This window comes from Aulonocara stuartgranti (assembly GCF_965226115.1).
Source record: "Aulonocara stuartgranti genome assembly, chromosome: 9".
Taxonomy (NCBI): Eukaryota; Metazoa; Chordata; class Actinopteri; order Cichliformes; family Cichlidae; genus Aulonocara; species Aulonocara stuartgranti.
The window spans coordinates 32,683,485-32,710,721 of NC_138960.1; the positions used below are offsets into that span (position 1 = coordinate 32,683,485).

The following is a 27,237-nucleotide window of genomic DNA, read 5'->3' on the forward strand; positions in this document are numbered from 1 at the left end:
ACTTTACTCTTTGCTTTAATCAGTTAAACTTTTCCCCCTAGCAGGTTCCCCCTGTAGGTTCTGAATAATGTTTATTTGTTTGTTTATTGTATACATTTTTTGTAAGCATAACACCTATAATATAGTACTGTTTAACTCTAGTTTGTATTGTACTGATGTTTAAATAAAGGTTTGTAAAAAAAAAGAAAAGAAGAAGAAGCAGCAGGGGGAGGAGACGAAGAAGAAGGAGGAGTGTGCGTACTGTGCTCTTTGCTGTGTCTTTCCGCCGTTTTAAAAATGGGCACTTTTTGAAGAACCCGCATCAAAGTATTGTGGAGAAGCGTCGTGTTAAATCTAATTGATGAACGGCAATTTGTCAGGTATGTATCGCAGCTGCGAAGACGAACGTACGTTCTCCTGTTAGGTTACAGCTGGTAGGAAGGTGCGTTCAGTGTGTCTTTGTAATTTTAAGTTTCCATGTCAAACGAGATAAAACAGTTATTTCTGGATGCACACTTATTTGCTGAGTTTGGTAAAAAAAAGTGTTTTTGTAAACACGTGATGATTTAAGTAATTTAATCTTTACAGAACATGTGAGCGAGGCTAATAGAGCAATATTTTTATGTTTAGTAAACTGACGTTTCTAAATGTAACTGCTTTTATTTTATTAGTTCTGACGAGGACAGCTGAGTGATGTTGTTGGTGAGCTTGGATTAAATCATCTCTAAACAAAGAACTTGTCCTCGTGGTGACTGACTTGGGGAGTGGAGGTCAGTGAGCCCATTGTCTCTGCTGGTCCGACTCCAACTACAAAGCCGGCCCGCTCGCCCCCTCCTGAGTCTGAGAGGAGATCCAGAGTAAGTCAGTTATAACTACACTGGTTGCTTAACTTTATCATTTTCTACAGAGTCTGTCTCTTAGCTCACTTTGGTTTGATTTCTGCCTTCTGTTTAGCCTCTCTGTTTGTCTGCCTCAGTACATTAATGTTTTATCATTTGAGTTACACTCTCTGTTTCCCTTCATATGAAGGTGATGTCTGTGGAGTGATCATGACTTCATTAAAAATCCTCTGTTTTCCTTTTCCACTTCTCTTCTTTCATATTCTTTCTGACGTCTTTTCTTGTGTAAGCTGCTAACTCTTGTGATGGACATTTCTTTATTTTATGTGTTGATCATATGTTTTGACAATATCACTTTAGTAATATCTATAGTACATTTTTTGTGACTTTGTTCTACAAATAGGAAAACATCAAATATGTTATTCCACACACAGATGGGTATTGTGAGTGAGTTAGACTGACACTCCCAGGCACCATGAGACATTAGGCAGATAGTGAGACTCCTTATCTCCAGGGAGGAGGTGTTGAGATGAAAATATTTGAAGTGCCTCAATTCTATGCTGTATATTAACTAAAATGCCATATAACCATATAGTGTAGTATTAAGTGGACATGGCCATGAAAAATAAAGACATTAGACTACGTGTCCTTGGGGGGTAGAAAGCTGTAGACTCTCACCCACGCTTGCCTGTGAAAAAGTAGATAACAGGGGACCATCTTCTAGTGGAGATGCATTATAACTCACCTGTGCATTATAATAAAAGGTGTTGATTGCAGCTGACAGTGTCTGCAGACTTTGATAACTGTGACACCCTCGTGGTTAATCAGAGGGAAATCTGAGTCAGTGTGGATTTGGTTGTACAGCTCTCACACATACAACCTGAACTGCACATTGTAAGTGTGATGTTCTTCAAATTTGAACAAAGTAAAAACTAAAAAACTTTGAAGTCACACAAGCCAAAATTTTATTCACAATGTTGAACTTTTACTACTTTTATCGCCAAAATGAGCTCACTTCAAATGTTTACCACAGCATAGCGTCCCCAGGCACCTGAGACGTTTGGCAGATGGTGAAACTGTTTATCTTTGTGAGGTAAGAGGGGGCACTTGTGGATGAGCTGAAGGTATAGACCTGATGTCACTGTTTGGGTTCTTTGTCATTACAGGAGAAAGAAGTGAAAGCAGGCCGAAACCTCAGCACATGGATGACATCAACCAAAAACATCCAGCACCAGCAAGTAAAGATGAGCCAGCGGCGATCCCTGTGGAAAAGACTTTTCCTGCTATGAAGCAGCCCAGAAGACGCAAGCGCGCCAACGGGGAGGACAGAAGCTTGAGCTGTGATCTGTGTGGAAAGTCTTTTACTCAGATTGGTCACTTGAAATCACATCAGCTGATCCACACCAGTGTGAAACCATTCAGCTGTGATCAGTGTGGAAAGACCTTTACTCATAGATGGAGCTTAAAAACACATCAGGTCGTCCACACTGGATTTAAAGCTTTCAACTGTGATCAGTGTGAAAAGTCTTTTACTCAGAAAGGTCACTTAAGGAGACATTATATGATCCATGTTGGAGGTAAATCATTTGTCTGTGATCAGTGTGGAAAGTCTTTTACGGATAGAGATCACTTAGAGAGACATCAGGGCATCCACAGTGAAGTTAAACCTTTCACCTGTGATCAGTGTGGAAATTCTTTTACTGAGATTGATAGGTTAAAAAGACATCAGCTCATCCACAGTGGAGAGAAACCATTCAGTTGTGATCTGTGTGGAAAGTCATTTACTCAGATAGGCAATTTAAAAGTACATCAGCTCATCCACAGTGGAGATAAACCTCTCACCTGTGATCAGTGTGGAAAGGCTTTTGCTTACGTTAGTAACTTAAAAAGACATCAGCTTATCCACAGTGGAGCTAAACCCTTCAGCTGTGAGCAGTGTGGAAAGTCTTTTACTCACATTGCTGCCTTAAAATCACATCAGCTTATCCACTCTGGTACTAAACAATTTGTATGTGGTGACTGTGGAAAGGCTTATATTGAGATCGAAAGGTTAAAATCACATCAGCTCATCCACTCTGGAGTTACATCATTTAAATGTGGTCAATGTGGAAAGGCTTTTACTCACATGACTGGCTTAAAATCACATCAGCTGATCCACTCTGGTGCTAAACAATTTGTATGTGGTCAGTGTGGAAAGGCTTTTACTCACATGACTGGCTTAAAATCACATCAGCTGATCCACTCTGGTGCTAAACAATTTGTATGTGGTCAGTGTGGAAAGGCTTTTACTCACATGACTGGCTTAAAATCACATCAGCTCACCCACTCTGGAGTTAAATCATTTGTATGTGGTCACTGTGGAAAGTCTTTCATCCATAAAACAAATCTATTGAGGCATCAGAAAACCCACAAAGTGTCCTCCTCTGAGAAAAGTGGAAGACCAATGGGACATTACTAGGGCTGCCACAAATGATTATTTTGATAGTCGACTAGTCACCGATTATTTTTGCAATTAGTCGACTAATCAGATCATGCATCCATTGGACGTAAAATGTACAGCATGCATCTGCTCTTATATAACTATCATGAGCTTACAGCTTTAAGTGTTTAAGGTCTGTGCTAACTAAGAATAGAGACAAGGTGATAGTTTATTAAATTTTAATGAAATGTGCAGATTGTTTCGGTGAAGTTTAATAAACTCCTTGCTAGGGATGGGTACCTGTATCCGGTGCCATGACGGCACCAGTTCTGACATAAACGGTAGTAACCAGACCGAAAAGAAGCGCTTATTTCGGTGCTTTTATTTTCCTGAGATGTCATACACTTTAGATTCTAGCCAATCATTTTACGTTTCTGAGGATAGTAGGCGGGTCCAGGTACGTACGTTCTTTTAGAGCAGGGCTACAGATTAAAAATGCCCAAGGCAAAGCGGTGAAAAGTCTGGCTGTACTTCACAGCAAAATATGCAAACTCAGCAGCCTGCAACAAGTGCTTTAAGGTGATACTTTGATACTGTCAAAGGAGGTAACACCTCGAATCCGATGAAACACCTGGCGACGCATAGCGTTTTTTTTTAAAGCCGAAAAATGCGCCGTATTTGAGAGCTTGCTGCGAGACCTCACACCGAGCACATCTACTGCGGGTGTGGTGCCTGTTATCAGACCCGGAGTTAGCAACATCCCCCAAAAACCCGAAGAGGGGAGTCCTGGCCCCTAGCCCTGCCAGTGTAGCAGAAATGATGACGGATGATGATGCAGCAGCAGCCGTGCTTCTCTGCATGAGTAGCTTAATGTTGTTCCTGTGTAATTTACGTTGAGTAGGCTAACCACATTATTACATTAATGCAGGTAAGGTGAACTAGCAAACATCATCATAGCTACATGCGGCTGTCTTCTTGTTTGATGGCAGATACTCCCTTCACCCTGGCCAAAAAGGCTAAAATGAACAAAGAAAAAGTGGAAAACAGTTAAACATGAGAGGATTTTGGACCAATTTTGTGTTCTCCATTCTTTAAGCACCGGCACCGTTTCAAAAGTACCAGTTTGGCACCGGTATCGGATAAAACTTAAACGATACCCATCCCTACTCCTTGCTATCTAAAATATAACAGGACACCGGAGTATATTCTCGAGCATCTCACATTTCTGATAATCAGCTGTCTGCTTGATGTTTATTCAGCTGTGTAAAAACTATAACTTTAATCTCAGCCAAACCGATTTACTCAGGAACAAATAAAATACTGAAAAAAAGCCGAACAGTAACATTTTTAAGTTATCTAAGTGACTTATATATCATGTTTAACCTGAGTAGCAAAAGATGGCGGTGGGTTTGGAAACCATTTGCCGGGAGTCCGGTGTTCTCACCGGCTCCAGGGAGCCTGTAACCCCGGCTAGCTATCGAAGTCTCCGAAAACGTCGGAGCACTTTCAAAAAAATGTGGTGTCTTGATAAAGTGAGCAGATATTTGAAGTTTACACAGCTACATTCTCGCCTGAAAATATGTTAAACATTTACTTTGTGACCCAGAAAGAATGATAAGAATAAAACTGACTAGCTGCTGCCATTGTTGGAAACTGAGCTGGGCCACGCTATGAATTCTGGGACACAGCTTCTTCTTCTTCGGGGTTTAATGGCAGCTGTCATCCTTCTTCATGCAGTGCTGCCATCTTCTGTTTCAGTCCGTTATTACACTCTTAAATCCTACTACTTATTCCTGCGTCTTTTGGGATCTTACAAAGCTTCAAATGACGCGTTGAATATTAAATTAGTCGTTGGCGATTTTGATAGTCGACGTAATCGTGACTAGTCGACTAATCGTGGCAGACCAATGGGACATTACCCTGACGGGGTTCATTTGAACACAGTGGGAGAAACAGGGGTCTGAACAAAAGTTCTTCTGGATGCTGCGTCAAACTTAAAAAGCTTGAGATCAGGCTTCACAGAATTCAGCTTGTGTTCCAAGTTTAGCAAGTTACACTTCACTGGCTGTGTCCACAAACAGCATACAGAGCAAACATTACTCCCATCATCTGATCACAAGAAAAACAAAATGTCAGAACAGTTCACCTTCTGGGTCAAACTATCAGACCTGTTACTGTTTATTTCAGGAGTCCCCAATCCCAGTCCACGAGGGCCGGTGTCCCTGCAGGTTTTAGATCTCACTCTGGGTCAACACACCTGAATCACATGATTACTTCATTACCAGGCTTCTGGACAACGTCAAGACATGTTGAAGGGGATAATTTAACATTTTTAAATCATCTATGACGGATCAAGGACACCTCTAAACCCTGCAGGGACACCGGCCCTCGTGGACTGGGATTGGGGACCCCGTGTTTATTTGGCTATTCATCGTGAGGTAATTATCAGTGTGAGTGCACTTCTGTTGTAACTCACATGAAATGTGTTTTAAATGGGCTCTATTGTCTTACAATATTGTGTGAGTCTGTTTTGCTCCACAAAGACACAACCCCTCCTGCAATTTTTAATGTTACAGTAAAAAAAAAAAGGTAAATTGATAAATTTGTGTCATTTTGAAACAGGCAGTATGTGGAAAACTAAATATTTTCTTACCCATGTGTAAAGTTTTCAGTGGTCTGTGTTTTCTTACAGGATGTGAGTGTGTTTTGCTCCATGAAGAGACAAACCTACATTTTTTTATGTTGCAATAAAAATATTCTTATTGTAAGTCATAAATGTGTGTCATTTATGATAAAACTGACTTGCTGTCCCTTTGTTCCCGTGTACCTAAGTAATTGTGGGTAATATCTTGATGCATGCTCAATCATCCAGGTAAGGAAATCCCAGAAGTTGATTCTGTTCATCTGGACGTAGCGTTTTCAGTGGGACAAACATTTCGTCACTCATCCCAGATACTTCTTCAGTCTCAGCTGACTGCAGGTTTCTCCAATCTTATAAACACTACATTTGCATTGCAAAGAAAAGCGTCTGGACTTCTTTAAGTTAAGTCATCAGGGGGTCCTTTTGTCCCTCTGTGGGGGGTCACTCCCACTAGGTTTATATCTGGGACTCTCCACCATTTGACCTTAGAACTGAAGAAGCTTCTCGGATGAGAGGTGAAACATCTTCAAGTAACTTAAAGAAGTCCAGACGCTTTTCTTTGCAAGCTCCTTTGACTACGATGACCTGGATGACTGAGAACCTTCACAGACACACTACATTTGCATAATGAATGAACCCCCCAGCAGGCCTGAAGGTGCCTGGTTTGGGGGGGGGGGATTTCCAGGACAAAGGACTCAAAACAATATCAGAGCCTTAGTCCAAACAATTAAAAAACCCGGTTGCACCTCCAGCAGCAGCGGCACACAGTCCAACAAGCCAAGTTCTTGTGGCCAACTTGGTTGGTGGCAAATCCGGCAAGACCATTCAGGCGGCCTCCCATGGGTCCAGTGGCACCAAAACAGTCTAGGCGGCCTGTGATGAGACCAGTGGCAGCAGCATTGCGGCTCAGGCAGCTTGCCCCGGGTCCAGTGACAATGGTGTTACAGATCAACCGGCCTGCCCTGGGTCCAGTGGCAGTGATGACATAATGGCTCCGGTGGCTCTCAACAGCTCCTTAGCTGTTGGCCTGGAAAGTGGCCAGTGATTATTGGTCTTGGCTGATGGCTGGTGTTTCGCTGCTGGACTCGGAAGCAGCGGTGCAGTCGGTGCTGGATGAGGAAGCGGGTGTGCAGGTGTGGCAGGTATGGACAGCTCGCAGACCCCCGGTGCTCAAACCTCCGACTCAGGCAGAGTGGGACCATCCAGTGCGCAGATCCTCTGCGCTCAAACTTCCACCTCAGGTTGAGCGGGCACCTCTAGTGTGCAGACCCATGTAGCTCAAACCCCCAGATTGGGTTGAATGGCCCTCTCTGGCGCACAGACCCTCGGCCCTTAAACCTCTAGTTTGGGCTAAGCAGCCCATCTGGCACGCAGACCCCCAGAGCTCAAACCTCCAGCTCTGGCTGAGCAGACCCCTCTGGCTCGCAGACCCTTGACCCTTAAACCTCCAGCTCAGGCTGAGCGCTAATGCTAAGCTCCATTCCCAATCTGGATAGTTATCATCTGGTTATGTCTGGGGATTACAACCTGGTAATGGATTCTGTTTGGGATCGCTCTTCCCAATCTTTACTAAGACCTGTTATGTGACGGCTGTGTGCAGGCAGGAAAAAGACCCAAGGTGCAGACTCCGAAGACAGATGTGGCCCCTACTTACTGAGTGCTATTACAGACTGTAAATATGATCCAATCGTCATTTCTGATCATGCCCGGTTACAGAGGTGGGTCAAGTATCCAAAAATTGTACTCAAGTAAGAGTAGCATTACTTTGAAATATTATTACTCACGTAAAAGTGAAAAGTAGTCTTCAAAAAAGTTACTCGAGTAAGAGTAAAGTACTTGGTGAAAAGACTACTCAAGTAGCGAGTAACTGTTTGAAATGTCCGATTTATTTTATAAATGCTATCAGACAAACAAAAATAAATAAATATACAAATTTTAGTATTTCCAAAAGGAATATATGTAAAAACATCAACAAAATAAGGCACAACAATTCTAATTTCCAGATTTTCACAACATTTTTCAAACAAGCTTTTTTCACCAATACCTACAGTAAATAATATAAATATATAAACAGTGCAAACAATTTCCAGTGACAAGATTTGCTGTAAACTTTATATTCATGTTTGCTCCAAATGCCACAGCAGCCTCAGAGAAAACAGAACGAGGCATCTTCAGCATATGTACATACAAGCCAGCTCAGTTTACCATAAATTGTATGGGTGTGAATCTATTTCTGCATATTTAGCAAAAATGTGCCATTTCTTCACTCAGTGAGGTGATGGTTAAGCTTCAGCAGCAGTTTGCTCTCAAGGTTCTTTCTGTGAAGCTGTGACTGTTTAGCAGTGAACAGGAGTCCTGCATGACTGAGAAGTCCTTCACAAGCTCCTGATGCAGGAAGAGCTGTGTTGACTTTGATCGACAGCTTCTTGATGTGAGGAACGCCATGCAATAGATCCACACCTCCAGTGAATGGACATGAAAGGTACCGCTCCAGCCCTGCTTCTGGCTTTCCTGACCCCATGGATCTATCATCTTAGTCGGTTAGGCTGCTGTTTGCGCTGGCATCATCCAGCTTTGTGTCTAGGTGATGTCTGATGAAGTTGAGACCTGTGGAAAGATGTATGGTTTTCAAAAGAATTGGGTCTCTTCATTATAGTGCTGTATACACTGCCAAGCTGCGGATGTTTGGCAAGAAGATTTGATCACACTGGAGATGTTTTTTTACTAACTCTTGTAGAAAAACAAAATCTTGTCGTTCATATCCCACACAAACAGTTTGCAGTGAATTCCAGATTAAGTTTAAAAAAAGAATGCGTGCAAGGCGAAGCAGTGCTAGCCAATAGATCCTCCTGTTGGGCTGTTACTCTGGGAAAAGACGAGAAAGACGGTGATGGAAGCGTGACTGGAGCTGCGATGTAGCCTATATAATATTTATATTGTACGAACGTGATAATTCTGTATATTGTAATAATGTGATATTATATTGTTAAAAAACATGAAAGGTATATTGTTAAACAATATACTTTTCACTTTTCTTTTGCCTGGGTGGCAGCTCTACGCTTCCATATCCGAGGCTTTTCAATGTGGCCTCACAAAATTATCACGACTACAACAACCATGAAAAGAGTTGGATGGACATTGCTGCTCAATCACAGCTGCCTGGTCAGTGTTTTTCATTAGTAATTTAGCAAAGTTGACAGTGGTGGTGTGTGTCTGTGTGAGTGAGTGAAAGACAGAGAGGGAGAGCGAGAGATTGATTTTGTAGGATAAGCATTAGAGCTGGGCGATAGAACAATAACGAAATGTATTGCGAAATAACTTTTTCTCGATAGAAAAATTAAACTATTGCGATAGGCCTCATCTCTCTTGGACTCTTAAAAAAAAAGAGAACAGCCAATCCAAATTAAGTAGCGCAGAGAAGCGCTAATTCGTCATTTGGCTTTTGTCAGACTAAATTTTTAAAAGAACCAAGAGAGGCACTGAAAAGGATCTGCAACGGTGAGCTGTTTTGATTTGGGAGGATTTTCAAGCGGACCAACAGGGAAAGCCTGGCTTCCTTACTGTTGCAATTATTGGGTGCAGGTTCCTAGAAACTCAGTTTGGGTATTCTAGTGGGTGTTCTTCTTCATCTAAAGGCGTAAATATGATGTGGGGAACATGAACAGAAGCAGTGACTGCAACACTGCATGGCAGGTTCTAATCCCTACAGCATGTTGTGTCACCAGAAAGCAAAACTTTTCCTGTGATTTCTGGTAGATTTGGTTTGTTTGTTTGTTTGTTGGTTTTAGTACCAGGCTGATTTTGCCAGATAGGTTAGGGTTGTTTTCTTTTTGTAAGAGAAACACAGGTTTATTTTTTATATATATTTAGACATGTCCTGAACAAGGCCTAATATGTTTTGTTTGTAACAGTGCACTTAGGGGAAAAAAACCTGCCAGGTATCATCCCTCTGGGGGTGATATTTTGTGTGTTGATGATTTAAAAGCAGGCCTGCAAGATCGGGAGTAAAAGTGTTATAAAATACTTTAATTGAGAGCAAATATAAGGTGAGCTTCTCTAGATTACAATGGGCTTCCTAGTTCTGATGAGTTGACTCATGGGAGAGACCACGTGTCAAACGGAGGGATTCTAGGTTTAAACAATGTTTTCTATGTTTTCCATGAGTTTTTTCATGGTGTTTTTGTCCATGGCTTTTTACCGTGATTTGTGGGATTAACCGTTCATGTACAGGTATTAAACCTCTACAGGGGGGTTAAGTCCATGTTCAGATAAGGTTTTGATGATCTATAAGTAAACTTCACTGAACTGAAAGGAAAATGTGGTTTGAAGCCTCGCTTCTGTCAGTCTGCCCATGACTGTAGCTGCCTCCACCAGTGTGTGAATGTGAGAGTGAATGAATAGTGGAATTGTAAAGCGCTTTGAGGGTCTCGAAAAGTGCTATATAAATGCAATTCATTATTATTATTATTATTATTATGGTTGACGTGTTTTCTAAATGGTTAGAAGTTTTTCCTCCTAGTGAAGAGATACAGGTGCAGCAGCCAGAGTATTGCTGGAAGAAATCATCCCAAGGGTGGAATCTCCTGACTGAGTCTGCGTGCTGATCAGAAGTCTTCAGAGACCCAGCAAGAACAGGGACCATTCATAACAGAGCTGACAGCCCAGGCAGTGGTTAAGGTCAAAGGTCATGCGGTTTGGGGCCCTACTAGTCATCATGAGAAGATTCCAGAACCACAGCAATAACCATAAAGCTGCGTTGGAACGAGAGGGTGAGGGCTGAAAAGAGCCCCCTCCTCCAACAAGAGCGTGCTGAGCTCCAACTCAGCGACTGCAGAGTGAGACTCTGTGGCACCCAAGAGGGATCAGCGAATGAATGCAGATCACATCTGCTTAAAACAGCCAATCACTTTCCCTGGAAAGCTTAGTGTGTTTTTAAGTTACGGAGGTCGTTGTTGTGACGTTAATAATCATTTTATAAATTATATGCATTTACATGATTCTCCGAACATCACAAACTCTGTTAGAGTCCTGAGCATGAGTAAAAGTGATTGGAGTAATTATAGCATGCATGTTTTACAGCAACTTGTGTAGATTTTGTAGGGTAGGTAGACTGATTATCTAGCATGTCAGTTCCTGATGCGTAAGTGCATTAGGCCCTCATTGTCTGAGTAAACATAGTGTGGGATTATAATATGATCTTATGCCATGTTATACCCCTAATTAAAGATTGTGAAATCATTATGTAGTTTTAGTTTGTAGTATTCTCCTGAATTAGGTGAAAACTATTACAGTTATTAAACTGATTTGTATTACGTTAGACTGCTGATTCAGTGTGAATGAATGATATTGTTTATGATGCATTATACTGCTGAGTTATAAGAAACACGGTTTTCAGAGAGTCAGGTCCTTGCTTTTTCTGATAGTGGAGGAGACAGAGAGCACATTCCACGGGAGACTACACCCCCACCGTTGTTGAAGGCAGACAAAACAGGGAGCCAAGGCCATAAGTCAGGCTCGCTAGGAGTTAGAAAGAATGTGAATGTTTAGGTTTTTATGACTAGGTGGGGGCCACTAGAGGCTATAAGAGTTTGAGTAACCCTCCACCAGTTTGAGATTTGCTGTGACCCTCTTCATGCATGTCTCCCCATCCGGATGGTTTGTGCTCATAAAGTGTTCAATTGTATGTAATAAAAGATTGTTGATTGAGCATTTGTACACCGAATATTGTCCGTCCTTCAGCCCAAAGATCGAAAGAATTGGGAGATTTTAACAATAGTAACAACAGTTGTGAGTTCTTTTGACATGTGTACTCAATTTTGACACATGTGACACCGTAAAGATTGGATTTTTGGTTTATCCCATTTCATTGAGGGATTTTGATCGGCCTCAAACATGCTGGAAGCACTAAAGAAGGAAGTCGTTCTTCCAGAGTTGTGGTTGTTTTGGTTTCCCCAATCACTGATGTGGGCACAGTAAAGATAATTGTAAATGCCTTGGAGAGGGTTCACACCTTTTAAACGGGCTGATGGCCCTACAATAGTAAAGAGTACAGTACGCTGCATAGACAGAGAGGAAAGATCTATAATTCTGTTGCAAAAAATCAATCCCTAATAATACTGGGGAAGAGGGTCTTTTACAGAAACAGTTAATAAATTGGGAGATTTAATGATAAAATAGGAAATATATCACACACCTAAAAACTTCCTTATCTTAACAACGGGTTCTTATGAGAGAGCAGCTTGATGTAACTAAGACATATAACCTGTCTATTTCATACATTCGAGAACAGTGGGAGAATGATTTGGGTGCTGTGGTGGCAGATTTCTTTTCTCATGTATTTATCACATATTTAATCATATCACATTAGTTATAGTAATATCACTTTCTCACTTTACTATAGTAAGAGCACTCCTGTCACTAGTTTACATGCATGTGGAAAGTTAACACAGTGAGGCCATTGTAATGGGAGACATTAAACAGATAGTGAGACTCCTTCTGCTTATCAGGGATGTAAATCCTTAGGTGACAGCCAAGCAGAAAACAAGGTCATAATTCTCTCTGTGAGGGAGGAGTTATAGCCCCCTGTGAGAGGGGCCAACATGTGAGGTTGTGGAATGTTCATTGTCTGTGTGGGCGGTGGCCACAATCCGGAGGTGGTCCTGGTGTTTCACTGGGATGCTCTCTCCACATCGCAATGTGTTTATTAAACCCACTTCAAATCAAGCTCGCTGGGTGTGTTGCAGGTTATTGTTAAATTTTCCACGACAGTGCCCAGCTGTCTGACAAAGAGTGAGATATGGCTCTTACCAGGGTCCATTCGTCTTCTATATGTTCAAGACACTCCCTAATACAATTCAAAGTGTTACACAGGTTACATTTTTCAAAAGTTAAACTAGCAAAAATATTTCCGAACATAGACATAGACCCATCGTGTGATAGATGCAAACAGACTCCAGCTACTTCCCTTCATATGTTTTGGTCCTGTCCGAAAATTGCTCTTTTCTGGTCATCATTTTTTGAAGTCATCTCTAAAGCCTATGCCTATAACATCTCGCCTCCCCCTTGGTGACAATTTTTGGTTGTTTCTCTGGTATTGTGACTTCTGTTCCCCCTGCCCATTTACAGAGGGTTATTGCCTTTTTGTCATTATTAGCGAGACGCCTGATTTTATTTAAATGGAAGTCTACTACTGCTCCATCACACCACCGCTGGATAACGGATGTTATGCAAAATGTCAAACTGGAAAAAATCAGATGTACTCTGGACGGATCCATCGGCAAATTCCACACAACGTGGAACCCTCTGTTAACATACGTCAACAATTTATCCGGTCTGGAACTGGAATCTTCAGTGTTTTTGTTTGCCCTAGAACAGTCCTGTAAAAACAATAGAGAGGTGCACCCCCCCCCCCCCTTTCTTTTTTTTTTGCTGTTGTTGCTGTGCTTTTTGTTTGTTTTTTTGTTTGTTTGTTTTTGCTTGTTTGTTTGTTTAGTGTTTTTGTTCCCTTTTCCTGTCTTGGTATTATCTGTATTTATGATCTGTGGGATTGTTGTTTTGTGGTTTTCTGTAAAATGATGCCCTTTATGTAAAATGATGCCCTTTAATGCCCTTCTAAAGAAGGGCATCAAAAAAGCCAAACACCATTACAAAAAGAAGGTAGAAGAACATTTCTCCAACTCCAACCCCCGACGCATGTGGCAAGGACTCCAGACCATCACAGACTACAGGACCACCAAACCTTCCCCCGCATCCTCTGATGTCTCCTTCCTCAATGAGCTCAACAACTTTTATGCTCGTTTTGAGCGAGGGAACCCCACAACCACAACCAAAGCAGACATGACGCCAGATCACCAACCTCTGACTCTCTCCCCCACCGATGTAGGAGCGGTGCTGAGCAGGATCAATGTCCACAAGGCTGCAGGTCCTGATGGCATCCCCGGGCGTGTTCTCAGAGCGTGTTCTGGGGAGCTTGCAGGAGTGCTCACAGACATATTCAATCTGTCCTTGGCCCACGCTGTGGTACCGGCCTGCTTCAAATCCACCTCCATCGTCCCGATACCCAAAAACTCCAACCCATCTTGCCTCAATGACTACCGCCCAGTAGCACTCACCCCCATCATCACTAAGTGCTTAGAGCAGCTGGTCCTAGCACACTTCAAATCCTGTCTCTCCCCCACCCTGGACCCCCACCAATTCGCATACCGCCAGAACAGGAGCACAGAGGATGCAGTCTCCATCGCACTGCACTCTGTCCTCTCACACCTGGACAACAACAACACCTACGCCAGAATGCTGTTTATAGACTTTAGTTCAGCGTTCAATACAATCCACCCCTCACAACTCATCAGGAAACTGACAGACCTGGGTATCAGTTCCCTCATCTGCAAATGGTTACTGGACTTCCTGACCAACCGCCCCCAACGTGTCCGGCTGGATAACCGCTGCTCATCTACAATCACGATGAACACCGGTGTACCACAAGGCTGTGTGATGAGCCCTTTCCTCTACTCCCTCTTCACCCACGACTGCAGACCGGCTGATGGTTCCAACACCATCATTAAGTTTGCAGATGACACCACGGTGATTGGCCTCATCAGTGACAACGATGAGGCCGCCTACAGGGAGGAGGTGGATCGTCTGGCTGAGTGGTGCGACACAAACAACCTGCTGCTTAACACCGAGAAGACCAAGGAGCTCATCGTGGACTACAGGAGGAATGCTGACCCACATCCACCCATCCACATTAAGGGGACAGCTGTGGAGCGTGTGAGCAGCTTCAAGTTCCTGGGAGTCCACATCTCCGAGGATCTCACCTGGACGACCAACTGCTCCAAGCTGGTCAAGAAGGCTCGCCAGCGCCTCTTCTTCTTGAGGACTCTGAGGAAGAACCACCTGTCCTCAGACATCCTGGTGAACTTCTATCGCTGCACCATCGAGAGCATCCTGACCAACTGTATAACAGTCTGGTACGGGAACTGCTCTGCCTCGGACCAGAAGGCGTTGCAGAGGGTCGTGAAAACTGCCCAGCGCATCGCCGGAGCACCACTTCCTGCCATAAAAGACATCTACAGGAAGCGGTGTCTGAAAAGGGCTGGGAAAATCATCAGAGACCCCAGTCACCCATCACATGGACTCTTCACCCTCCTGCCCTCTGGGAGGCGCCACAGGAGCCTTCGGACTAAGACCACCAGGTACCGGAACAGCTTCTTCCCCACAGCTGTCAGACTCCTGAACTCTGCCTCCTGACATCTGACCCACGTTAAACTCATGGACTGAACATACACAGACCCACAATGGACAACTGTACCCTCAAACACACAATAATAACATGGACTGAACCACCACTCACAACCACTAGCACTTTATATAGCCTCTGTAGAAACTATCCACACCCTCACTTATCTTAACTGCACTACTGTATAGCTCTGTGTAAATAATCATTCTGTACATTCGATAATCTTTAATCCTACAACCGTTTACAACTTGCATAGTTCCCATTTCTGTATAGCTGTATATCTCAGATTCTGTAAAGTTATTTATTTCATATTCTGTATAGTTTTTCATATTTATATCCTGTTCATAGCCTGTACATAGCTTGTACTCACTACAGCCTGTACATACTTATAGTTATAGAATATTCACAACATACTTCATACCGTGTACATTATAACATACCATAATAGACCCATTTCTGTAATATACTTACATATCTATACTATTGCTAATATATATTGTAATATATCTATATCATGGCTAAAGCACTTCTGGATGGATGCAAACTGCATTTCGTTGCCCTGTACCTGTGCATGTGCAATGACAATAAAGTTGAATTGTATTCTATTCTAAAATAATAAGAATGCTATGTATGATAATTGGGAAACTACAAGTGTTAAAAAAAAAGAATTACTACTACATTGAAAGCTGTTATAGTACGCCTTAAACTCATAGACATTTGGAGATTCAAATATCCTCATTCCAAAACGTTTACTTAGTGCAACAATTCTAACTCGAGACATTCAAGGATAGACTTTTGGTTAGTTTGTGTCATGGTTCTGGGTCAGTGACCCAGTGTTTTTGATTTTGTACTCTTATTTTTGATAGTATGAATGATAACTGTTTGTGTTTTTGGTTTCCCAGTGTTTATTCTGTGCTCCCTTTGTTTTCTGTCGTCCCTGCCTGTATATCCCCTCTAGTGTAGTCAGGTCTCTGCGTTAAGCCTGCGTCTCTGAGTCTGTGTCTTTGCGTGTGTGTTTCCCGTTTTATTTTGAAGGTCCGTGTCTGATCTCAGTGTGTTCAGATTACGCTTCCTTGTCTCGTCAGTTCTGATTTCTCCCAGCTGTGCCCTCCTTCTGTGTCTCACACACTTCCCAGTGTATTTAAACCCTGTGTTTCTCTGAGTCAGTGTCACGTCGTTCCTCGTGCTGTGTGGAACTCCCTGTGTCTCCCTGAGTGTTTAGTTTGTCATTTTCCAGTTCAGTTTAGTTTGCTTTTGCTTTTGTATGCTTTTCCCGGCCAGCAAATAAAGCTGTGGTTTTGAGTTCATCCCTCGTGTCTAAGAGCCTGCATTTTGGGCCCAATTCCTGTCTGCCACACAGCGATTCATGACAGAGAAAGATGATGTGAAAAAGGATCTTAAAGAACTGATCTCAAACTATTGATCTAGAGCTCGAGAAAAATTAAAGTTTGCAAATAACTGGGAATTATTAAAATTTGAAATTGACAAATATTTAAGGAAGGTTGGCAGCCTTAACGTGAAATCGAAAAGATTAGAGGAAGAAAATACAATCTCTCAAATTGACACTAATTGAAGAGGATAAATTGAACCTTGCTAAATTACAAGATAAATTAGATGGCTTATACTCAGACAAAGCAAAAGGAGCTTTTATCAGATCCAGATCTTGAAGAAGGTGAGTGCAATTCCTATTATTTCTTCAGCTTAGAAAAGAAACACTCAAGCATAATATTAGCAAATTAATGATAAATGTGGTTATAACAGAGGATTACAGATTAATCTCTAAACTCTGTAGTCATTTCTATAAGGAATTTTTAGCTGTACATTTTCTCAGGAAGCTTCAGATCACCTCTTATAATTGCTGAATGTTAAATCTGTCAGCCAAGAAGATTCTATATTATGTGATCTACCCGTCTCATTAGAAGAAGTCACAGATGCAATTGGGCTATTAAAAATAATACATCTCCAGGCACAGATGATCATACTGCAGAATTATATAAAACTTTTTCTGAAGAGTTCTCTTCCTTTCTTCTTGAGGTTTTTGCTGAAAGCATATGAAACCACCAACTTCCCACTACGATGAATCAAGGTTTGACCACATTGTTTCTGAAGCAAAATAAGGACCTCTTAATGATTGATAATTGCGGACCAAATAGCTTATTAAACAATAATTAAAGAATACTTGCTCTAATTTTAGCTAACAGACTTAAGATGGTTGTTGACTCGGTTAATGATGAAAGACAATCTGGGTTTATGCCCAAAAGACATATAACAATATCAGATTGGTTTTAGATATTCTGGATTATTCTGATAAATAGCAGTGGTTTCATATTATTTTTAGAGTTCTACAAGGCCTTCGATACGGTGAAGCATGAATTTATATTTCAAGCTCTAGATAGATATGGTTTTGGTACTTACTTTCTACGGTGATTAAAACATTATAACAATAACAGCAGTATCAAATTAACAAACAGTACTTCACCCAGATTTAACATACAAAGAGGGAAAAGACGAGGCTGTCCCAAAACAGGTCCCTGTACCTGTTTTAGTTAATTGCCCAACTATTGTTCCTTCCAATAAAACAAGAAGTTCGTTATTTCGGTATTGTAATAACCAAAAACCAGGAAAGAAGAATTGATCAAATTTCTTATCTAATTCTAGTGAAACTCAAACACAGATTTACTCTGTGGCTCTTAAGAGATTTATCATTAAAAGGCAGAGTATTAAAAACTAAAGCAGAAGGTATCTCTCATCTTACATACGCTGCATTGGCATTGCACCTTGATAATAAACTCATAAAAGAGGTTGATAAGTTACTTTTCAACTTTATTTGGAAAAATAGGACACACTACATTTAAAAAACAGTTCTTATGAACTCCTGTGTCAATGGAGGACTTAATGTGTTCGATTTTAACACTCTAAATAACACATTCAAAATAAATTGGTTAAAAAATATAATTACAAATCCTACATCCATTTGGATACTATACCTATGTACATGTTTTCTAAGGAAGGTGTCCTTACTTATAATTTTAATATTGATAAAATCCCTATATAAATCTCTGCATTTCATCGCCAAGCTTTTTTAGCATGGACTCTTATTTACAAACATGGTCTACACAAACACCAAAACCACAACAGATGTGTGATTAACTTGTTAATCTTAATGGTTAAATTTCATATTCACAAATCCAAATGTTTAGGAAGACATCCCTCTTTTTATGTTTTTTTTCCCACGAGCTTGTGCAATACCTTTAATATAGTGCTGTTTAATTCTATTTTGTATAATGATGTTTAAATAAAGGTTTGTAAAAAAAAAGAAGAAGAAGAAGACAAAGAAGGAGGAGTGTGCGTACTGTGCTCTTTGCTGTGTCTTTCCGCCATTTTAAAAATGGGCACTTTTTGAAGAACCCGCATCAAAGTATTGTGGAGAAGCGTCGTGTTAAATCTAATTGATGAACGGCTTTTTGTGAGGTATGTGTTGCAGCTGCGAAGACGAACGTACGTTCTCCTGCTAGGTTACAGCTGGTAGGAAGGTGCGTTCAGTGTGTCTTTGTAATTTTAAGTTTCCATGTCAAACGAGATAAAACAGTTATTTCTGGATGCGCACTTGTTCGCTGAGTTTGGTAAAAATGTGTTTTTGTAAACCACTGACGTTTCTAAATGTAACTGCTTTTATTTCATTAGTTCTGACGAGGACAGCTGAATGATGTTGTTGGTGAGCTTGGATTAAATCATCTCTAAACAAAGAACTTGTCCTCGTGGTGACTGACTTGGGGAGTGGAGGTCAGTGAGCCCATTGTCTCTGCTGGTCCGACTCCAACTACAAAGCCGGCCCGCTCGCCCCCTCCTGAGTCTGAGAGGAGATCCAGAGTAAGTCAGTTATAACTACACTGGTTGCTTAACTTCATCATTTTCTACAGGGTCTCTCTCTCTTAGCTCACTTTGATTTGATTTCTGCCTTCTGTTTAGCCTCTCTGTCTGCCTCAGTACATTAATGTTTTATCATTTGAGATATGAAGGTGATGTCTGTGGATATTGTGGGAAATATACATGTAGCAGTATTTCAGTAAGTGTCAGTCAGTCAAGAAGCAAAAGAATATTTAAACTAAAACACATTAAAAGAAGTGTTTTGCTTGTAACTGCATAAGTTCCTGCACAGGGGCGGTTAGAACAGGATGTACTCAGGATGTGGCATACACGATCACGGGCCTCATAACGATCAACAGGAAACAGCTGGGGGTGAAAGGGTCTCGAAACGGCATTCTAAGTGTTGTAAAAAGGAACTTACTCATGCATCTTTAGCGTGTACAACCCTATAAAATAAAGAAGTTCTTGTCCTTCCTCTATGAGATCTACCAGACTACACTGAGGGTGGTATCGTGTACGTCTCCCACATATGTGCTTAATACATAATTGTTGTGTACTGGACCTGATCTGAGTATTGGTTGTTTGTTCTCAGCCCAACATAAAACAATCGGGACAAGAGGCTCAGCATGACCTCATTAAAAATCCACTTTTCTTCTTTCATATTCTTTCTGACGTCTTTTCTTGTGTAAGCTGCTAACTCTTGTGATGGAGATTTCTTTATTTTATGTGTTGATCATATGTTTTGACAAAATGACTTTAGTAGTATCTATAGTACATTTTGTGTGACTTGGTTCTACATATAGGAAAACATCAAATATGTATTTCACAGGTTATTCCACACACAGATGGGTATTGTGAGTGAGTTGGACTGACACTCCCAGGCACCATGAGACATTAGGCAGATAGTGAGACTCCTCCTTATCTCCAGGAAGGAGGTGTTGAGATGAAATTATTTGAAGTGCCTCAATTCTATGCTGTATATTAACTAAAATGCCATATAACCGTATAGTGTAGTATTAAGTGGACATGGCCCTGAAAAATAAAGGCATTAGACTACGTGTCCTTGGGGGGTAGAAAGCTGTAGACTCTCGCCCACGCTTGCCTGTGAAAAACTAGATAACACGGGACCATCTTCTAGTGGAGATGCATTATAACTCACCTGTGCATTATAATAAAAGGTGTTGATTGCAGCTGACAGTGTCTGCAGACTTTGATAACTGTGACACCCTCGTGGTTAATCAGAGGGAAATCTGAGTCAGTGTGGATTTGGTTGTACAGCTCTCACACATACAACCTGAACTGCACATTGTAAGTGTGATGTTCTTCAAATTTGAACAAAGTAAAAACTAAAAAACTTTGAAGTCACACAAGCCAAAATTTTATTCACAATGTTGAACTTTTACTACTTTTATCGCCAAAATGAGCTCACTTCAAATGTTTACCACAGCATAGCGTCCCCAGGCACCTGAGACGTTTGGCAGATGGTGAAACTGTTTATCTTTGTGAGGTAAGAGGGGGCACTTGTGGATGAGCTGAAGGTATAGACCTGATGTCACTGTTTGGGTTCTTTGTCATTACAGGAGAAAGAAGTGAAAGCAGGCCCAAACCTCAGCACATGGATGACATCAACCAAAAACATCCAGCACCAGCAAGTAAAGATGAGCCAGCGGCGATCCCTGTGGAAAAGACTTTTCCTGCTATGAAGCAGCCCAGAAGACGCAAGCGCGCCAACAGGGAGGAGAGAAGCTTGAGCTGTGATCAGTGTGGAAAGGCTTTTACTCGGAGTAGCGACTTAAAAACACATCAGCTCATCCACAGTGGAGAGAAACCATTCAGCTGCGATCTGTGTGAGAAGACCTTTACTAAGAGATGGAACTTAAAAACACATCAGCTGATCCACAGTGGAGAGAAACCATTCAGCTGCGATCTGTGTGAGAAGACCTTTGCTCTGAGATGGAGCTTAAAATCACATCAGCTGATCCACAGTGAAGTTAAACCATTCAGCTGTGATCAGTGTGGGAAGACCTTTACTCAGAGATGCAGCTTAAAAACACATCAGCTAATCCACACCGGTGTGAAACCATTCAGTTGTGATCAGTGTGGAAAAACCTTTACTCTAAGATGCAGCTTAAAAAAACATCAGCTAATCCACACCGGTGTGAAACCATTCAGCTGTGATCAATGTGGAAAGACCTTTACTCAGAGATGCACCTTAAAACAACATCAAGTCGTCCACACGAAATTTAAAGCTTTCAACTGTGATCTGTGTGGGATGTCTTTTACTAGGAAAGCTTACTTTAAATCACATCAGCTGATCCACACCGGTGTGAAACCATTCAGCTGTGATCAGTGTGGAAAAACCTTTACTCAGATTTTTCACTTGAAATCACATCAGCTGATCCACACCGGTGTGAAACCATTCAGTTGTGATCAGTGTGGAAAAACCTTTACTCTAAGATGCAGCTTAAAAAAACATCAGCTAATCCACACCGGTGTGAAACCATTCAGCTGTGATCAGTGTGGAAAAACCTTTACTCAGATTTTTCACTTGAAATCACATCAGCTGATCCACACCGGTGTGAAACCATTCAGCTGTGATCAGTGTGGAAAAACCTTTACTCAGATTTTTCACTTGAAATCACATCAGCTGAGCCACACCGGTTTGAAACCATTCAGCTGTGATCAGTGTGGAAAGACCTTTACTCAGAGATCCAACTTAAAAGCACATCAGCTGATCCACACCGGTGTGAAACCATTCAGCTGCGATCTGTGTGGGATGTCTTTTACTCAGAAAGGTCACTTAAAATCACATCAGCTGATCCACACCGGTGTGAAACCATTCAGCTGTGATCAATGTGGAAAGACCTTTACTCAGAGATGCACCTTAAAACAACATCAAGTCGTCCACACGAAATTTAAAGCTTTCAACTGTGATCTGTGTGGGATGTCTTTTACTAGGAAAGCTTACTTTAAATCACATCAGCTGATCCACACCGGTGTGAAACCATTCAGCTGTGATCAGTGTGAAAAGAGCTATACTCTGAAAGGTCATTTAAAGGCACATCAGCTGATCCACACCGGTGTGAAACCATTCACCTGTGGTGAGTGCGGAAAGTCTTTTATTAAGAATTACCGCTTAAAAGCACATCAGCTCATCCACAGTGAAGTTAAACCATTCAGCTGTGATCAGTGTGGAAAGACCTTTACTCAGAAAGGTGACTTAAAGAGACATTATATGATCCATGTTGGAGGTAAATCATTTGTCTGTGATCAGTGTGGAAAGTCTTTTCAGGATAGAGATCACTTAGAGAGACATCAGGGCGTCCACAGTGAAGTTAAACCTTTCAGCTCTTATCTGTGTGGAAATTCTTTTACTGGGATTAGTAGGTTAAAAATGCATCAGCTCATCCACTCTGGAGTTAAATCATTTGTATGTGGTGACTGTGGAAAGGCTTTTACTCGTATGACTGGCTTAAAATCACATCAGCGCACCCACTCTGGAGTTAAATCATTTGTATGTGGTGACTGTGGAAAGGCTTTTACTCGTATGACTGGCTTAAAATCACATCAGCGCACCCACTGTGGAGTTAAATCATTTGTATGTGATCAGTGTGGAAAGTCTTTCATCCATTACAAAAGTCTATTGAGCCATCAAAAGACCCACAAAGTGTCCTCCTGTGAGAAAAGTGGCAGACCAATGGGACATTACCCTGACAGGGTTCATTTGAACACAGTGGGAGAAACGGGGGTTCTGAACAAAAGTTCTTCTGGATGCTGCGTCAAACTTAAAAAGCTTGAGATCAGGCTTCACAGAATTCAGCTTTAATTTCCTGAGAAAGTCAGAGCTTCACTGTCTTTGTAGATCTAGTGAAAACATGAAAGGGTGCAAAAAGAGGCACTGTGGTACTGCATGATGAAGTCAGAAGTGACAGAGAAGTATGTGAGCGTGGTTCAGGACATGTTTGTGTGGTAGCAGTGACTACCACACATACTTGGGTTGAAGGTGGGGGCAGGATTACATCAATTCTGAGCCCCTTCTTCCTTTTTCAAAGAGAGGGCAATACTCAGGAAAGGATGATGACAATAGAGCTGCAAGACAGGATGGAAAGAAAAAGAGTTTAAGAGAAGATCATGAATGTTGTGAAGTGATCGAGCCGCGATTACAAAATCTTAGCTTATGGAGTTAGTTATCCCAACACAAGTTTAGCAAGTTACACTTCACTGGCTGTGTCCACAAACAGCATGCAGAGCAAACATTACTCCCATCATCTGATCACAAGAAAAGCAAAATGTCAGAAGAGTTCACCTTCTGGGTCAAACTGTCAGACCTGTTACTGTTTATTTGGCTGTTCATTGTGAGGTAATTATCAGTGTCAGTGCTGCGCCACTTCTGTTGTAACTCACAGGAAATGTGTTTTAAATGGGCTCTATTGTCTTACAATATTGTGTGAGTCTGTTTTGCTCCAGAAGGACACAACCATTCCTGCAATTTTTAATGTTACAGTAAAAAAAAGTAAATTCATAAATTTGTGTCATTTTAAACAGGCAGTATGTGGAAAATTACACGTGGGTAAGAATATATTTAATGTTTTCAGTGGTCTGTTTTCTTACAGGATGTGAGTGTGTTTTGCTCCATGAAGACACAAACCTTCATTTTTTGTTATGTTGCAGTAAAAATATTTTTATTGTAAGTCATATATTTTCGTCATTTTATCCAGGCAGTATGTAAAAGATTAACTGAATCCTATGAAAAATAAAATGTAGAAAGATGTGACGTATCTTTCAGGTTTTTTTTTCTGAATAATTACACACTGCTTAAAATTAATTGCAGTATAATTATTTGTTTATTTCTTCCTCTGTAAGAAACTGACTTGCTGTCCCTTTGTTCTCGTGTACCTAAGTAATTGTGGGTAATATCTAGATGCACGCTCAATCATCCAGGTAAGGAAATCCCAGAAGTTGATTCTGTTCATCTGGACGTAGCGTTTTCAGTGGGACAAACGTTTCGTAACTCATCCCAGAGACTTCTTCAGTCTCAGCTGACTGCAGGTTTCTCCAATCTTATAAACACTTGCATAATTTTTGCATAATGAATGAACAATGGGCTGTGAGGTCAGTTCCTTGATCATTAGCATGCAAAGTGTCATGAACACTGATCACTAAATCCACTATTGGAGTGTACATTGTCCGCTCCATTTCTAGCTGAATGCATCACATTTACTTCTTCACATTTTGTACCAGAAGACTTACCAGCCTTTAGAAGACAGTGGTCCCGAACCAGAAATGGTAAAGTCGCTGTGTATAAGAGCAAGGATATTATATAGGGTCTATCTGACAATATAAATGGTACTTGATTAAATATTAACAGCAGTACTAAGTAGCAGCCTGACCATTGATTCAGATTGAATACATAATTTTCTCTGGGAGCAGGCCTGTCGTCTGGAACATGCTTTATATTTACAGCATGGAGGGCATCCGGGTGGGTCTTTATAAATTGCTTGCAAGTAGTCTTAAGATGACACTTTGCAGATCCCAGTGCCAACACTTCTCATAAGCCTTCACCCTTGTGTACTTCTGCTCTGTGCTCACTTGAAAAGTTGTTTCAGATATCAGAATACTTTATTAATCCTGAAGGAAATTAGGGTTACAGCAGGCTAATGGCGCATGCGCACTTACAAAGGAACCTTCTGACCAACTTTACACAAACATCACATTGAGGAGACATGTCAGAAAGGTAGGCTGATAGGAAAAAAAAAACAACGAAAATACATAACATGAGGTAAGAGGAGGAGAAAAAAACTCCACTCAGACTGAGCTCCTAGTGGGAGAACAGTTTGATAACAGAAAAAACACCTCAGCACAAAAAGCACATGACTATCAATACACCATAGAAACACAAGACAAGCAACAGGGGAGGGTAAAGGGTAAGAGAGCCGCTGTAGACAGCGCATCCGATCCTGCAGTGTGTCTGCGCTGGTCCAGTCGACTGCCATCTTCCCCGGTAGGGCACAAGCATCGAAGGCATTTGGAAAGGGAGGGGGGATGAGTGTGTGCATATCAGTGTATGTGTGTGTGTGTGTGTGTGTCCAGAGTTCAGCTGAGACAGTGTCCTTCGCCCTGCCAGGCTAAGTAAACAGTCTTCCAGCCAACCCAGGTGGCCTTGCATGGAATGGGGGGAACAGTCTAAACGCAGTCGTTATCAGGGTGTTTTGTTCAGCTCCAGCCTTGAGGCTGCAGCTGGAGCCGAAGGGGTCTCCGCATGAAGTGATGGTGGTTTTTACTTTAGTGCGAACAACTCATATGAATTTCAAAGCTGTTCTAACAGTCCAACACTAGTCTCTCAATTTCCCGTTGGAGAGCCGTGAGCTTTCTATGATGTTATCCAAACTTACATTCTGTGATGTTGTCATTCTTGTGGTCAAAGAGCAAGTTCTGAGAACTAACGACCGCAGTGCACTTCCCCAAGATGTAATCGAATTTGCGCTCAAAGGTGTTGTTCGAGCTAGCCCCTCCAGATGTAATCCAGTTTTTCACTCAGAGATCTTATTCTGAGTATTGACGGCAGCCGTGTGTTCTCCAAGATCTTCTCCGTGCTGCACTCAATGAGCCCATTTTGAGAAACTCACGCCTCGTCCCATCATTTCAATCCCAGCGGGCAGCCTTGTGGGGGTTTGAACAGCCGGTTCCGCTTCCTTAATTCTTCGATAAGCCAGCTCCGATCAGCAAGAACCCTGTTATCATGGTTCCAAATAGGTAGATATCTTCAGCAGTCAGGCTCACTCGAGCCCGGACTTCTCGTTGAGAAGGGGTGTCAATTGCATTCAGAGACCAGTTGATCAAATCCATAATTCATCTTTTAGGTTTTAGAGAACAGACTGTGAGAGAGTGTTCCAAGGAAAAGTAAGTAAAAACACAAGAGAAGACAAGGACATAAGAAGCTAAGCAGGGAAGATAAGGGCAGGAGAGGAGAAAAGTGCGACCGCCTTCGCTGAGAGCCAAAAGAGAGAGAAAAAAAAGCTAGTGGTCAGTCTTGGAGCAGTACAGTACAACAAAACAAACAAACAAAAAATATGCCTAGCGGACATAAGCCCAAAGATCCTGACTTTCTCTACATTTTTTAGGGCAGCATTCCCCAACCTTTTTTGCACCAGGGACAACTCAGACAATATTTTCAGGGACCGGCCTTTAAGATAAATACAACAAAATAAAACGATACAAAGACGAAAACTGTGGTATTTTGTAAATATAATAATAAACGCGAATTCAGCTGTGTAATTGTGTAACTTTATTAGCAGCGTCCTCCTGAAATGCGCCAACAACATTGAGAGTAACATCCTCCTCTCTGCTTCTTTATGCTCTCTGATCGCTATGTTAACGCTTAAATAGTTCTTTCAAAATAAGACACATGACTACAACATGGGAAAAGACCCAGGGAAACAGACTTAACGATAAAAACCCTGAAAACCATACACTTCACACCAGAGCCTTTTCTCTGAGTCTCACTTTATAAGCTAATTGTTCTAACAATAGCTTCCTCAAAAGTGCAAGTTTAGATGAAAGAACTTTGTGGTTGAATGTTTTTAACATTCAAACATATAGTTTTGTATGTTTGAATGTTAAAAACAGCATCAACACAGCCACTTTATCCAGTAAACTTTAAAATTGAAGTTCATTGAAGTCTCCCAGCAGGACAACAGAGTCTCCACAGAGCACCTTCCAGCACCCCACCCAGGGACTCTAAGAAGGCTGGGTACTCTGAACTACCACTCGGCGCACAAGCGCAGATGACAGTCAGGACCCGATCCCCAACCCTAAGGCGCAGAGAACAAACCCTCTCATCCACCGGGAAGAACCCCAACGTACAGGCAGCAAGCCAAGGGGATATTAGAATACCCACTCCAGCCCGCTGCCTTTCACCAGGGGCTACTTCAGACTGAGACAGAGTCCAGCCCCTCTCCAGGAGACTGGTTCTAGAGCCCAAGCCATCCGTAGAGGTGAGAAAAACTATATCTAGCTGGTACCTCTCAACCTCATGCACTAACTCAGGCTCTTTCTCCATGTCCCAATTGCCAGTCTTAGTAGCCAGGGATCGGTCTGCCAGGGCATCCGCTCCTGGCTGCCGCCCGGCATACAATGCGCCCTACCCCTATCGTACCACCCGCGGGAGGTGCCATAGGGGTCGAGATCGCGGAAACAAGCGCCAGAAATGAGCTTCCTCCGAAGGGTGGCTTGCCTCTCCCTTAAAGATAAAGTGAGA

At 41.8% G+C, this 27,237-nt stretch overlaps 1 protein-coding gene and 1 long non-coding RNA gene across 4 annotated transcripts; both read left to right on the forward strand.

Annotated features, from left to right (window-relative positions):
• The first annotated feature begins 210 nt into the window (after positions 1-210).
• Positions 211-6,005, forward strand: LOC309713971. Its single transcript, XR_014278763.1, has 3 exons — positions 211-359; positions 651-836; positions 1,985-6,005. It is a non-coding gene; the product is annotated as an uncharacterized lncRNA (long non-coding RNA).
• A 12,435-nt stretch (positions 6,006-18,440) lies between these two features.
• LOC309713960 (uncharacterized protein) lies at positions 18,441-23,805 on the forward strand. Of its 3 annotated transcripts, none has more exons than XM_082545951.1 (3): positions 18,441-18,646; positions 18,798-18,983; positions 20,561-23,805. In XM_082545951.1, exon 3 carries the CDS (start codon positions 20,596-20,598, stop codon positions 22,804-22,806), a length of 2,211 nt encoding a protein of 736 aa, XP_082402077.1. In that variant the 5' UTR covers positions 18,441-18,646; positions 18,798-18,983; positions 20,561-20,595; the 3' UTR covers positions 22,807-23,805. The 3 variants fall into 3 exon arrangements, with proteins under 3 accessions (XP_082402077.1, XP_082402076.1, XP_082402078.1); XM_082545950.1 differs by having other exon boundaries at positions 18,441-18,584; XM_082545952.1 differs by lacking the exons at positions 18,441-18,646; positions 18,798-18,983 and adding exons at positions 19,012-20,288; positions 20,428-20,487.
• Positions 23,806-27,237: the final 3,432 nt, after the last annotated feature.